The sequence below is a fragment of the Dryobates pubescens genome, chromosome Z, assembly GCF_014839835.1.
Source record: "Dryobates pubescens isolate bDryPub1 chromosome Z, bDryPub1.pri, whole genome shotgun sequence".
Lineage (NCBI taxonomy): Eukaryota > Metazoa > Chordata > Aves > Piciformes > Picidae > Dryobates > Dryobates pubescens.
The window spans coordinates 90,646,365-90,660,604 of NC_071657.1; the positions used below are offsets into that span (position 1 = coordinate 90,646,365).

Genomic DNA, 14,240 nt, shown 5'->3' on the forward strand with positions numbered 1-14,240 from the left:
AATTTTTTTAATCTTAGTGTGACCAGGGTTGGCTCTGGATACTGGGTTCTGACAGCCTACCTTTGCTAAGAAGGTCCCAACCGTTTCCTCATATACGCTGAGTAAAATAAGCTCTTCTTTGAATTAGATTTATTAGATAATTGTATCCTTATCTAGGTCTTTGAATGTCTCTCATCACTAAGCAGAACAAAATCTGTGTGTAGAGGTAGTACATTTTCTTAGGCTGGTAAATATAGGTGGAGAAATCAGGCAGGCTTGCAGGCATGTCAGATTTTCTCATCTGAGAACCAGATTTATGCTGACCCCTCCCCCCCCATTTTGAGTTCTTTGCAAAACAGAATTTCAGTTACTTATCCAATCCAAATATTTTCTGTATAACCTAATATGTGCTAGTTTTGGGGGCAGAGTGAGTCACAATTAGACAATGGCATAGTTCAGAACATACTTTCTTAGTCCTCTATTATGTTCTTACACTTCTGTATTTTAATTATTTTTATAAGATTACTTGAAAAAAGCTCAGTACCTCTGCAGTATTTTTATTTTTTTTATTTTTATGTTAACTTTGCTCAGCTATCTTTTGCCGTCTTTTCCTTTAAAAACTCACACGCTGTTAAAATGTAGCTTCCAAACCAAGTCTTGCAAGGTGAGCTCATCTGGGCATTTATTCCTAGTGCAAGGTATCAGCGTAACGATACACTGTGTCTAGCGGCAAAATCTTCTGCTTATCCCTTCGAGACCAGTTGGTTAGAATACTGCTTACTTGGTCGCTACCAGCAGAGGGCGCACATTTATTTTGAACAAACTCAATGGGGATTCTACTCTTCAGAAAAATTCCAACACAAGAAGTAACATATTCACACGACTGATTTGGACAACAGCAAAATGATAATTTAATGTAACTTTCAGAATCTAGTTTTGTAACCATACCAAAGATTTGATAAAAAGTGCTTGATTCAGTTTATTCTTTACCGGTATTATACAGTGAGTGCCATGCTTTTATGTTCTTACCCTGTTTGTGAGCCTGGCCAATTACTGTTTTGACTTCCATCCAGCAAACAGAAGTGCAGAGTATCTACAAAAGGTACAGAGTTTGAAGCAGAAGCTTGAAAATACTCTGTAACTGACTAACTATGCTGCTAATTTCAGTGTTTGCAAATTTACAATAGTGCTCAGTATTTATCTGAAAATTCCTATAGAATTTTCAGCCTCCTTGAATATTTTGTTTTGTTTTTTTTCCATGCAGAGAGACAACCTGTAGAGAAAGTGATGATAGCTCAGATGAAGAGTTAATTGGTCCTTCTATGCAATCTCAGACTTCTGGTCAAGGTCCAGCTGAGGGTACTGACGATGAAGATGCTGAATTCATTGGGCCACCACTTCCACCTGGTTTCAAGGACAGTGATGATGATAACGATGATACAGAAGAGGAAGATAATGTAAGTATTTTGTTCCTCTTTATTTTTTTAGTACACTTTCAGTACACTAATTGCTAAGTATGCACTTTCAGACTTATTTTGCAGGTGAAATATGATTGTTGTTTGAAATACAGATTTTTTTTTGTGTGTGTGTGTTACTGCTAATGATTACTCAACAAGTGCAAATAGTTTTTATTACTGAAAATGCCAGCATTTAAAATAATGTATGCATGTGAAACTCAGGGAAATTAGTCATCAATTAGTATGTATTGGTTACTCCTCTTTTTTTTCACAGTATGTAAAAACTATATGAATGAATCTTTTATATAAATATTTTACATGGCTTGTTTCCCAATACATTTGTAGATTGTTTTACAATGAAGAGGAGGTAGAAATGAGCTTTAATCTAGGGAGAACAATTGGCCAATATTGTTCTGACAGAATGAGCTGTGGTATTGAGCTCAGATGGTTGGTTTTTTTGATTTTTCTAAATGTAAGTGCCCCATCAGTTCATTAGAGTGCATGTATACTCTCTGTGCTAAAAGCAAGAAGCCAACAGCCAGCCTTGAGTACTGCAGATACTCAGTTGACACATATCTCTCAGTTTAGTTAAATTCTCGTGATTTGAAAAATTCCTGGGTTGACTGCTTGTGGCAGTTTTATGTCACAAGTATAAACCTAATCCTAATGAACAAATTCCCAGGTGTTTCAGGCTGATGCAGGTCAGGATGCCACATGGCCTGGCCAAAAGCCAACAGGTTGGCCAGGAGTTTGCTGTGGGGGCTGGCATCCAAGGCCTTGCTGAAGTCCAGGTAGACTACATCCACAGCTTTCCCCACATCCACCAGGTGGGTCACCTGGTCATAGAAGGAGATCAGGTTGGTCAGGTAGGACCTGCTCTTCCTAAATCCACGCTGGCTAGGCCTGATCCCTTGGGCATCCTGCAGCTGTGCTGTGATTGCCCACAAGATGATCTGCTCCATAATCTTGCCTGGCACTGAGGTCAGGTTGACAGGTCTGTAGTTTCAAGGTATCACATTGGCCTCTCCAGTGAGCCAGGACTGATGGTAAATGATAGACAGTGGCTGGTGAGCTCATCTGCCAGTTCTCTCAGTACCCATCCTGTCCCATGGACTTGTGAGTGTCCAAGTGGCTCAGGAAGTCTCTCATGGATTTCAGGGGAACTCTACTGTTCCCTGACCCCATCTACTGGTTCAGGAGGCCAGTTATCCTGAAGCCCTCCTGTCTTACTGTTGAAAATGGAGGCAAAGAAGGCATTTAATACCTCAGCCTTTTCCTCATATTTAGTTAACAAAATTCCCTTCCAAGTCCAATAAAGAGTGGGGGTTCTTCTTGCCCCTCTTTTCAGCATTAATATATTTATAAAAATGCTCTTTATTGTTTTTCACAGCAGTGGCCAGCTTGAGTTCTAACTGGGCTTTTACCTATCTAGATTTTCTCCTACATGATCTAACAACATCCTTAAACATAGCTCGACACAGTCTCAAGCTGTGCCAGGGGAAGTTTAGGCTTGAGGTGAGGAGAAAGCTCTTCACAGAGAGAGTTGTTCACCATTGGAATGGGCTGCTCAGGGAGGTGGTGGATTCACTGTCCCTGGAGGTGTTCAAGAGGGGATTGGACATGGCACTTGGTGCCATGGTTTAGTCATGAGGTCTTGGGGGACAGGTTGGAATTGATGATCTTTGAGGTCTTTTCCAACCTTATTGATTCTATGATTCAAGATTCCTCCCCCCACCTTTCCAAAGGCCATGCACCCTATTTTTCCCCCTAAATTCCTGCAAAAGATGATTGTCCATCCAGGTTGGTCACCTTCCCCATTGGCCTAAAGCAAATCAGTCTCCACCATGCATCAGGACAATACAATAAAGAAAAAGAAAAGGGTAATTGTTATTGGTGACTCTCTCCTGAGGGGAGCAGAGGGACCTATATGTAGTCCTGGCCCATCCTACAAGAAAGTCTACTGCCTACCTGGCATCCCCTCAGATGGTTCCGCTTCTGCCTTCTCATTCACATTGCCCTCACTTGCAATGCCTGGTACTTCTTGTGCAAGGGCAACTGAAATGGATTCCCCTAACAGGGATCTGTATCCATCCCCCCTGCTTCCTGGGTCGCCTCCCTCGACTAGGGAGGTCTGTAAAGCCTGCTCCCCCTAATTTCTATCAAGACTGTGTTATTACTTTTTTAATTGGTATGTAATTGAATAATGCTGTAACTGGAATGCTTCAAAGTGCAGTTAAAAGAACCTAATGAAAAGTTTCAGACAGAAAGATAACTTGCAGACTGGTGTGACTTAAGTTTGTCTGAACTTAAGACAATAGTTACAAGACAGTCTAGAATAGATTTGGTTGAGGATAAGCAGAGCAGCAGAAATACGAGACTTTTGTGTTTCAGTCTAAACAATTAATTTATTACTGGGAAATTTTTGTGTCAGTGTGGATGCCAGAGGCCTTTAGCATCTAGAGCCTCCCCTTGTTGGTTTGCATGAACTCAGTTACTTTTTCCTATGAAGAAAATCAGGAAGCAGCTGTGCTTTCCTGATTTCCTGTTGATAGATTGGTGATCACAGTATGGACCTGTGAGCCTCAAGGAAGACAGGTATTGCTGTTAGGAGAACTGTTTCCTTTTTCTTGCTTGTGCATTAGGTTGGTGTGCTTGGAGACACAACTAGGAGAGGAGAAACTGAAAGCTCCATTGAATAATTCCTTTGTCTTGCTTCCAGATGTACTGTGAGACTGTCGCTCTTTTGTTATCATATTTTGCTGCTGAAGTAACTTCTTTAAAACACAAGTATGTATTTTTGACCCTGAAGGAAACACATTTTTCTTTAGTAGTTACATGAGTCACAGTTTGGTAATCTGCAATCTTTGCAAACTCTGTGTAATAGATAAAATGTTTTGCCCTGATAGCTTGTCACTGTCTCTCAAATCTAATTATATATATGGTTTTTATTATAGGAACATTGTTTTCCTACCATTGCTTGTTCAGTTGTCTTTGTTTTCTTATGAGAGACTGCCTGCAGAACATTAGGCAAAATCATTTGCTATGTGGTTAATATCTTGAGTCTAGGATTGGCCCAGGGCCACCTAATTTTAGTGAATAATTATCAGGTGCAGTGAGTAGCTAGTGCATAGTCTTTTTGATAGGAATTTATCATACCTTATGCTCCTACAAAAGCCACCAGTAACAGGAGTTAATTGCTGGATGTTTTTAATCAACACTTTTTTTGAGTATTACACGTTTTTGTAATGTACATTTATGCTTAGTCACATGTAAATTTTGGAGGACAGTTATAGATACTCTATTACAGAGTGAATTCTGAATTAACTTTTTTCCCCCTCTGAACTAACTTTTTTCCCCTCTGAATGTATATAAACACGTTTTGCTTACTCATGCTTTTGTGGTAGTTATTTTAAAACAAATTTCTGTGTTCAGTTAAATCCTGTGTTACTGCTCATGGTAGTTACATTCAATAACTTATTCATCTCTATTTGTGCCAGAAATGATGATTCTTAGCAAGGCACAGTATGCTTGTAATTACAGAAATATTCTTGAGTGTTGGTTTTCTAGTAGTATAAGGAATACTCCTATATCAAATATATTTTAAGGTATACTTGGTATCAGTTCCCTGTGATATTTTCCTTTCATCACAGTTTTTGTATGAAAGATTGACAGTAATTCGTGGAGTGTGGAAAGTGAGAAGGAGAGTTGTCTGTCTGAATTGTGGTCAGTGTTTTTCTGTAGTGCTTTTTCTTCTAATGGTGTGAAGACTTGGTTGACTGTGTCAGGCTCTCACATGGCTGTAAGCAGAGCATCTTCTGTAGTGTGAGGCTTTTCAGGTTTTGTTTCTATGCTCAAAAGTACACTCTTATTTTCTGGAAAACATGAAGAAAATATTTTTGGTTCGTATGTTTTAAAATAGAAAAATGACTTGGTGTTTTAGAAGGCAGATTCTTAACGAAGGCAATACTTCATGTGGTAAATTCTAAGGCTGGGGGATGTGCCAGCTTTTTTCACCCTGGCAAGAGACACACTGGGAGTGTATCTGGTGTTTATGCAGTAAAAATAAAATCTGGCTGGAGTGGTACAGGAGGCTATCCAAAGCAGTCATGTCAAGGTTGATGGGTGGGCAACTTTAAGTCTAGGACATAAACATTTTTCAAGATAATGGATGATACCTATTAAAAGACATAAGTTAGAGAGTATTTATTAGTGTTTTCTTCTACATGGCATTAAAAAATGTGCTGAGATCTTCAACGGACCTTAATGGAGTGCTAGCATCTTGTGACACTTCTCATCACTTGAAACTACAGGTATGGAGACAGCACTCGCAAGAATTTGCCAGTTGGATTTGCAAGGCTTTATCTTCTGTATGAAGCTTAGTTACAGTTGATTCCTCTTTGAAATTGAGAATTATTTCTCCCTGTAATGGCAAAAGGATACTAATCCTGTTGTAATTATGTCCCTGAAACAAGTATGGCCTTGGAGAGGCCCAAGGCTATACTCTGATAGAGACATATTTCCAAAATTATAGTGTAGCCATACTCCAAGAGTTATAATTGCTTTGAGACTTATAAAGTTTTGCAGAGGTTTGACAGGACATACCAGTAATACTCACTTGTTCATGATGGAAGAAAGCCATTTCCTGCTCATTTAGATGGAGAATTTAAGTAGACTGCAATTGCTCCAGTTAGAATTTGACTATGGTGCCAGGCTAAAAAATCAGTGTTGTAAAAGTATTTGCTTTTCTCCTCCAGTGCTGCAGAGTTCATGATTACTGATTGAGCCCAGAAAGAAAGAGTATACTTACAAGCTCTCTTTCTGTTAGTTCTGCAGAGCATAGGAAGGCCAAAACTTCCCTGCTGTATATCATGCCATGCCTTTTTGGTGGCACGATACTCGTTTTAATTAATTAGTAATATGATAAGTTTTAGAATGTTTACTTTACAATTAGATACTTAGTTCTATGAGTTTCTAGAAATATTTTGTAAGAAAACTAGTAGGCATATATTTTGTTGTTTGTTTTAGGATATTTTAAAGAGAGGTGACTTTAAGTATTAAATTCATTTATTATTACAGATTCAGTATTAAATAAAATGTGATCTAGAACATAATTATTGTTACTACTGTCCTTTTAAATGAAGTTTAGAGATCCTCTTATGTCCTGCTTTTACTCTTTGCCTGCTACTGGTACCTTTCCTGTATTTGGAAGGGAAAATGCTACATGACTGAAAGTGTTCTTCATATATGGTCCAGATACACTATAGCTGTAGAGAGCTCTCATGCTTGAAACATAGGATGTTGCTCATCTCCCTAGAGACCCTTGCTTTCTCTGTAGCTAGAAGATTTTGTGGAGATTAATGCCATTCATTTTCCTTAGAGGGAGAGTAGCATTTCTGTTTTTCTTTCTGCTGGGTACCTTTGATGCTGCACAATTTTGTGACCCATCTCTTAAAGTCTTAAGTATTTCTAAGCCCATATTCTACATGCATATCTCAGTCACAAGAATGCACTTTCCCTATAGAATTACTTATCAAGAATTTCTAGTTGGAAATTATTCATGTAGTAGCATATGAACATCTGATCCTAAATGTTACTTATTTCCAGCAGAAGCTGTGAACTGTGGAGGTGAAAAGAATGTGTTCTTTGAAAATGTGAAATGCTTACAGACAAAAAACATTGCTTTTGTTGGCAGTTGCCACACATTTCCAATGTACTTTTATAAAGAAGCACAAACAGCATATTGTTTCTGTCAGTGTTAGAATACATAAAATAGTACTAAATCTGGAAGGGGAGCTAACAGTGATATCATCACTGTATTTGACACTGTTGGCATGACTGTGATACAGATAAATGGAAGAAAGATTTTATTTTTATCTGGCATGTAAGTGTGGAAACTACATTTGGAAATGTAATTTATGCTTTAAGTAGAATAATGAGAAATACAGGTATAGAGAGCTCTTGCTTGAATAAAGAAGAAAATAACATGGATGATAAGAAGTATTTAAAATATTTATGTTAGGCTTCATTAAATAATTTAGAAGCCTGTATTTAAAAGAATAGTGGAAGTGAGACACAGTTACATTTCCTTTCCAAAACAAGTCTTCACAGGATTTTCAATTAGCAAATGATTTATGTTAAACTGTTGGAACTGCAGACTGCTCCAGTGGTATCCTTGGAGGGCAATTTTATTGACTCTGGAATGCCTGCTGTTTGTTTAAAAGATTACTTTGGATTTTATGAATACAAGACTACCACATGTAATGTGTTACAACTGCTTCAGTGGCATCTCTTATTTGCAGGTGGGCACTGAGCAGAATACTGAGGCTGCTTGATGGCAGAGCAATCATATGGAACTGTCTTCCTTTACTCTTATCTTTTTTTCTATTTTAATACCTAATGCAAGTATTTTTAAATTTTTAGGGTACTGAATAGTATTTTTCTGGGGATGTGTTACAAATTTTCCATGATTTCCTTCCATAAATAAAAATCACTTTCTCCTAAGGAACTGAAGAATCATGAAGAATCATTCATGTGAGATTTTATTAAGCATCCCCTTTCATGGTTCTGTCTTGAGGTTTTTGAAATGTGTTTAATACTCTCAGTTGGATTCCAGTGATGGCACCTACCTGCTTTTTGTGAACTTAATTATACCTTTATTCTATTAGAAGCGTTATAGTTTAGTTTGGAAAATTAGCAGTTTTACATATCTTTTTTTTCTGTAGAAAAACTCCTTGAGATGTATCAAAGTGTATCTACTTAATGAAGGATAAGGTATTCTCTGGAAAAGAAGCCTTTAAGATCTTACATCTGTTTATATGAGGATTCTAATGTAGTTTAAAAAGTCTGTTGAGTTAGATGTAGAATTTGTTTTTCAGGTGGAACATTACTTGGTAAAGCAGAAATTATTTTTGTATCATAAGTATCCTGTGGAAGAATAGGAAAAAGGTGATAAATTATGTAACCTTTACTTCTCAATATAAAATGAAATCTAATGCAAACTGGACCTTTATGCAGTAGGGATAAGGAGCTTTATTTTCAGTTTTCTAACATAGGACTTAATGAAAACAGCTAGTAAATAGCTATTGCATGCAGCTGAGGTTCAGTATTTAAGGTTGGAGGCTTAGATCCCTATCCACATAAATGCTTGTTTTGACATGAATGAGGTTACAGACTTGAACTTCCAAATGCGACCGAGTTTGCTTAATCAATGGAACTACCGGCATTGTTCCTTTGTTTTTTTCCCACACTGTTGATGAGAGAGGAGATCAGGCAAACCATAGTTGGCCACTAACAGAAAGAAGGTGATTTGTGATTTCCCTTTTTATTTCTGCATATAGTAAATAAAAATGTATGGTATTTTGCAGAAAAGCATGCTCTTAAGGTGTAAACAGGAGCTTGTGGAACTGAGCTTTGGACACTTCTCTCTATGTGAGAGCTCTGACAGAGTCCCAAAATAACTGCTCTGCCTTCTGGGCAGCTTGGGACAGCACTAAGCTTTGCACAGGCTGGCTATGCAGGAAGCATGGTGCAGGGACATGGGAAAGTTAATTCTTTGCTGTTGTGTCTGCATTGCATTTGGTACACAATTTTCCTATCCAATATGCAAATTTGAGTTTGTCTGCATGAGTTGCATTCAATGTTTGACTTAAAATTTGTTTGATACAAATATACATATGTACTGCCGGCTAACATCAATATTTTTTTCCTTCACCAAAACTGCACTAGGGGTCAGTGAAAACATTTTAGATGCATAGCAGCCTTCCCAGAACTTCTATTTGTCTTGCATAGTTTTCACATCCCTCTTTAGCAACTAGCTTGGAAGCAGTTTTCAGAGTAATTGCTATTATGTAAAGATCTCAATTTGGATTAGTTAGATGCGTGAAACTCATAGCAGTGAGCACGTGTACATTCTCATGTTGTGAAACACAAGGCCTTAAATAAGGGTTGGACTCAAATGGTGATGGCACTTTTGTAGCACAGAGGTCCAGCAGGTCATCTTTCACATACTATAGTGAGGATGAATGCAGGAAATAAATCCTGGAAGAGCTATATAAATTAGGAATAGAACTTATTTTTCTGTGCATGACCAAAACTTTTGTTGTGGAAAAAACATTTTTGAAGAGTTTAAATTGTCAATTATTTGAGACTTTGTTTAAGTCAAGTATTTTAAAAATAGAATAGTATAGGTAATATTTCACTACCATTTAGTGTGTGGTGTGTATTTGTACAGTAATTCATGTGTCAGAGCTAAGAATCTTTATTGGAGTTGCAATGTTGTATGAATTTTGAGAATTTGTGTATGGATGTCTCTCTCTCCTAGCTTATGTGGGTAGGCTATTCTTTTCTGTCATTTAGGACAGCCACACCATAGGACCTGGTACTACTTTGTTTTAAATATGTTGAAACAAACAAACAAACTTATCTGTGTTACACATTCAGCCTTTCCCTGCCCTCCCTATTATAGAATTGTCAACTTTGGAAGCTGAATTAGCAAATAGAGAAGTTATTTAGGATTTATTCACCACCTTATGCCTTTAAAAAGGAGTGGGAAAACTGATTATTTTTAAGAGACTTCTCATGTCCAATTTTTTAAAAAAATTTTTTTTAAAGTATGTATAGCTTTTGCATATTGGAGTGTTTAATTCTTTAGGCCTTTCCTTATATAGGAGTGAAAATCTGTCCTGTGGCCAACATGTAGTCAGCCTCTGTTATAAAAGCTATGTCTGTAATGTGGTACATGTGACTTTGTACTCATCACAGGCAGGCCCACAAACTGCACCTTATCCAGGGCTGTATTAGAAAACAGAGGAATGCAGGCCAGAACAACACACCTCTCTTCTCTGAGTTTAATCAGGTGACTAGGACTTACTCATCATGGTCACTGTAAACTTTTTTGGAAACAATGGTGATATTAAATCTCTGGAGTTTCAGAGGAAACAAAATCTTGTGGCAGGTCAAAGGCAACCACAGTTTAAAAATGGTCTCCATCTAGTACAATTTGCTCCTGTGTCCTATGACTTGGCATTTTCTCATCAGTGAAAATTAGTGTGAAGTACTTAAAGCCTTCTTGATTCTTTGTGTACAACTGTGCTAGTTCGTGCCTGTTTTGACTACTAGAAGTGAAAATAGTAAAATAATTAATATTCCTCAGAATATGCAGAATTTACCTTCTTATTCTGCTTTTAGTCATTGTCTCCAAAAGACAGCTCCTAAAAATGGGTGGCACATTTTCTGCATTTTATTGGGCCTTCATCCTTGGGCCTACTTTGAAGCCTGTCTTTATATTTACTGCAGATTGAGTATATGTCTTGCTTGCAGTTGATTATGCTATACATGTGCAGGCTCAAAACAAATTCAGTGAAAATGACTGGTTAGCAGGGCTGAAAGAGACAAGTTAGCAATAAAAGATGAGATTTAATTAAAAAAATAAACTATGCATAGATGTGGTGGCTGATGCAGACCGCTCAATTGAAAAGTCAAGTTGTGTCTGCATTAGATTTCAAGATGAATTGCAGCTCTTTGGAAGTGGTTGGGAATTTTCTTAGCAGAGGGAATTAACAGTGGTTAAATTCTTTTGGATGACATCTGCAAGGGAACAATTATGGCACATGAAACAATTCTTACACCTTTCAGAATTTTAGTGCACCATTTTCAACCTAGAATCATTCAATTTTATGTATATATATATCTCAAGAACTTGCTAGGGGTGAGAAGATTCATAGCTCATAGAATGATGACTGTTTCTTTCTCAAGTCTGTAATGTAACAAGTTTCGTGCATCATCTGGACTCAGACAGATTTATCTGCCTTTTTCTGACCAACCTGTTACTTAGAATGTCTTGGAACATGCTGTTCTCTGAAAAGAAAGCAGATTTAGATACCAGGCTGTAACCACATCTGCAGGGATCAGGTGGCTTTCAGTGCTACCAGATTTGCAGCCTTTTTCAGTACAAATAGTGAACGTCTCTTGCAAAGTGAATGTCATGATGTCACAGTTCCTATTGTCTTGAATAAAGAAATAAACATACTTCTCAGTGACATTCTTCTTCATGTACATTAATGTAATTACTGCTTTTTCTGAGTACCAAAGGTACTTTGGAAATACAGAATAGAAAATAACTAGCTTAATCATCCTCAGTGTCTACAAATTCCACATACCTCTTTTACAAGTGTGCTGTAACAGAGTGGTGAATCATTTTAAAGACAACTCGTTCTTGTTCTGCTGTTTTAAGTCTTGGAATTTGTGAACATTCTGTATCTTAAGACCATCTGAAACGCCATTAATTTTTCCTGCAGAAAATACGGAAATTTTGGAGAAGATGTAAATACCCACTTGATAATTACTTTTTCATGCCACTTGTGTATTCTTCATATATTTAGTTTTCCTCAGGTTTTCCCTGCCTCATTTAGAAGATGTACATGGGTGTGCAGGCACACAAGGTAAAATACTGGGTCACCTAGAAGCAAACAGTAACTTTGTGACTGGCTTCAGTGGACAGAAGTACGTGTGTCGTCCAAAACTAAATCCTAGAAATAATGATGCCAAAGTAAACGTCACAGTCTATCTCAATAGAGAATAATTTTAAAAGTCTGACATAGATCATCTGCCAATGATAAAATAACTTATTTTAATGACTTAATTTGTCTTAACGTGGAATTTATAATTCTCCTCAGAGAACTCCTTCAGAGTTGTTCCTCTGTTCTATGATTAAATAGTGACTTACCTAGCAGTTTCTTTGGTGAGGGCAGTTAGTTGTTTTGGGACTTTTGTTCTGTTTGTGGTTGGTTGTTTTTTCCCCCTCTGCTGCAGACTTGTACTGTGTCATAGTTGATACATCTTAAGGTGCTATATCAGGTACCCAGTTGATCCTCTGTCTCCCTGTCCTGCTTATATCCCTATCTCCGGTGACTGCATGTGATATTTTTCTCCTTTCTGAAGAGGAATTTCTGAAAAATGTCTTTTGAAGTACCAAATGTTTATATTTGGTTGTAACACAGTACAAGCCTGTAGGAGAGTAATAAAGGAAGTTTCTGCATTTAACAACTGCAGTTTTAAGGGCATGTCCTTTCAGATATCTCTAAATGGTACAAATAGTACCAGGTTTAGTCCAGCTGCTGCTTATATTTTTCTTATGGAAGGAAGTTATGGTACCTTGGATTTATGAGAAGACCCAATTGTTGTTTTCTGTGTTTTCCTGTAATGTTGTCTACAATCAGTGTTTGAATGCAGGGTGAGCAATAGTCAACTAATTTGCTGCATTTTCTGCAAAGGAATTAACTTTGAAATGATGTTAAATCTAAATCAGTTATAACTATGCTTTACCTCTCTGGAGTGTGTTTTGTAGTGTAGGAGCTAATAGAAGCTGCAACCATGTCTGATACTTTTATGGAGTAAACTTGCAATGGACCCAAGTTTGGGTAGCAGAAGATCACAGAATTTACCTAACTTGTTTGGCCAATAAGAAGAAAATGTTGTGTCTGGCTGCATCTTGATGTGCTCCATGTAGTGGGATTTATGATCACAGACCTTTTGTAATGTAGATTATACACAGCAGTTAAAAAATACAGAGGTCAATTAGGCAAATAAGAATTGGTAATTTGGGAAACATTGAACGGTGTGTCTCGGAAGTAGACTCGGTTCTTTTTTTAAAACGTTTTTGTATTGTGGAATTAAGGCACAAACGAAGCCAAATATAAAAAGTGAGGCTATTTATTGAAGGATAAAGTGGACTGAACAGAAGAGGGGAGAGAGGGAGAGGAGGAAAATGGAGAAAGGGAGAGAGCCGGAAAGGAATTATATTACACCACCACCCCTTTTACCCCCAAGATGAGTTCTTTGGTTGGAGAAGGTCCGAGGAAGGGTGCTGCCGCTCTGGCTTGGAGGAGAGGAGGGAAAGAGGGACATGTCCCAGGGTTCCTTGTCAGTTTCTGCTGTCCTGTGATGTTCCCAGGGTGTAGTGTCTTCAGTGGAGTTTCTTCTCCCAGGAGTTCTTCTTTTCTTCTCACAACAGGCAAAACTTAGGGCACGGAGAGAAGGTTCTTGTACTGCTGCGCCCAGGCTGCATGGTGATACTTTTCTCTGCCTGAGCTGCTAAAGCTCAATGTCTTTTATTCAGTTAATCGCACCTCCCTGCTGGCCCCTCAGGCGTGCTATCTCGTGGACAGAGCTGTTCCATCAGGCGGGCGTTCACAACAATCTTTTGTTGCAACCTTCCAGGGAGCCTTGTGCCTGCCGGGGTGCGGCCCCGGGAGAGTGGGCTCCAACCCTCCCCGCCTCCGCCTCTTAATCCTCCAAGACACCTGCCTGGGCACTAGCGGTCTTATCAGGCAAACCACCCAGGATATGCTTGCACCGCACCTCCTTAGCAGCTACTGTCTCGGGAGGAGGGGAAGGTGTGGACATTCCAGGGTCTTCACCACACCCCTCCCAAACACCTACTGTCTGGTGAGGTGTGATTTTCTTTGATATAGAGAGAGACACAGTGCACTAAGTTAGTGGGGTAAGAACTGTGAGGGAGAGAAGTGTCAGAAGAGCAAGTGTTACTCTGAAGTATTGCTTTAAGAAGTATGGAGAGGAGAAGAAAAAAAAAAAAAGAAAATGTGATTGCAGATTTGTGTTTCCTTCTGGCTTTCCTATACGTATCAATCCTACTTGCTTTTGTTTCTGGAGCCAATCTTGGCACTTCCTGTTGGTTCACTTTCTTGTAAAAGAAGTGGTATAATTTTATTTTGGAATATTTTAAACCTAATTCATATGCAGGCAAGAAAGTATCTTTAAGACGTGTTTTTTCTAATGGTTGCATAA

General features: G+C 38.2%; 1 protein-coding gene across 1 annotated transcript in view; it reads left to right on the forward strand.

Moving 5' to 3' along the window:
* Window positions 1–14,240, forward strand: part of WDR70 (WD repeat domain 70) — a 112,262-nt gene that overhangs the window by 9,542 nt on the left and 88,480 nt on the right. Inside the window, exon 5 of the mRNA XM_009903720.2 lies at window positions 1,244–1,436. Coding sequence (XP_009902022.2) covers window positions 1,244–1,436 — 193 coding nt within the window. The remainder of the gene's footprint in view (window positions 1–1,243; window positions 1,437–14,240) is intronic.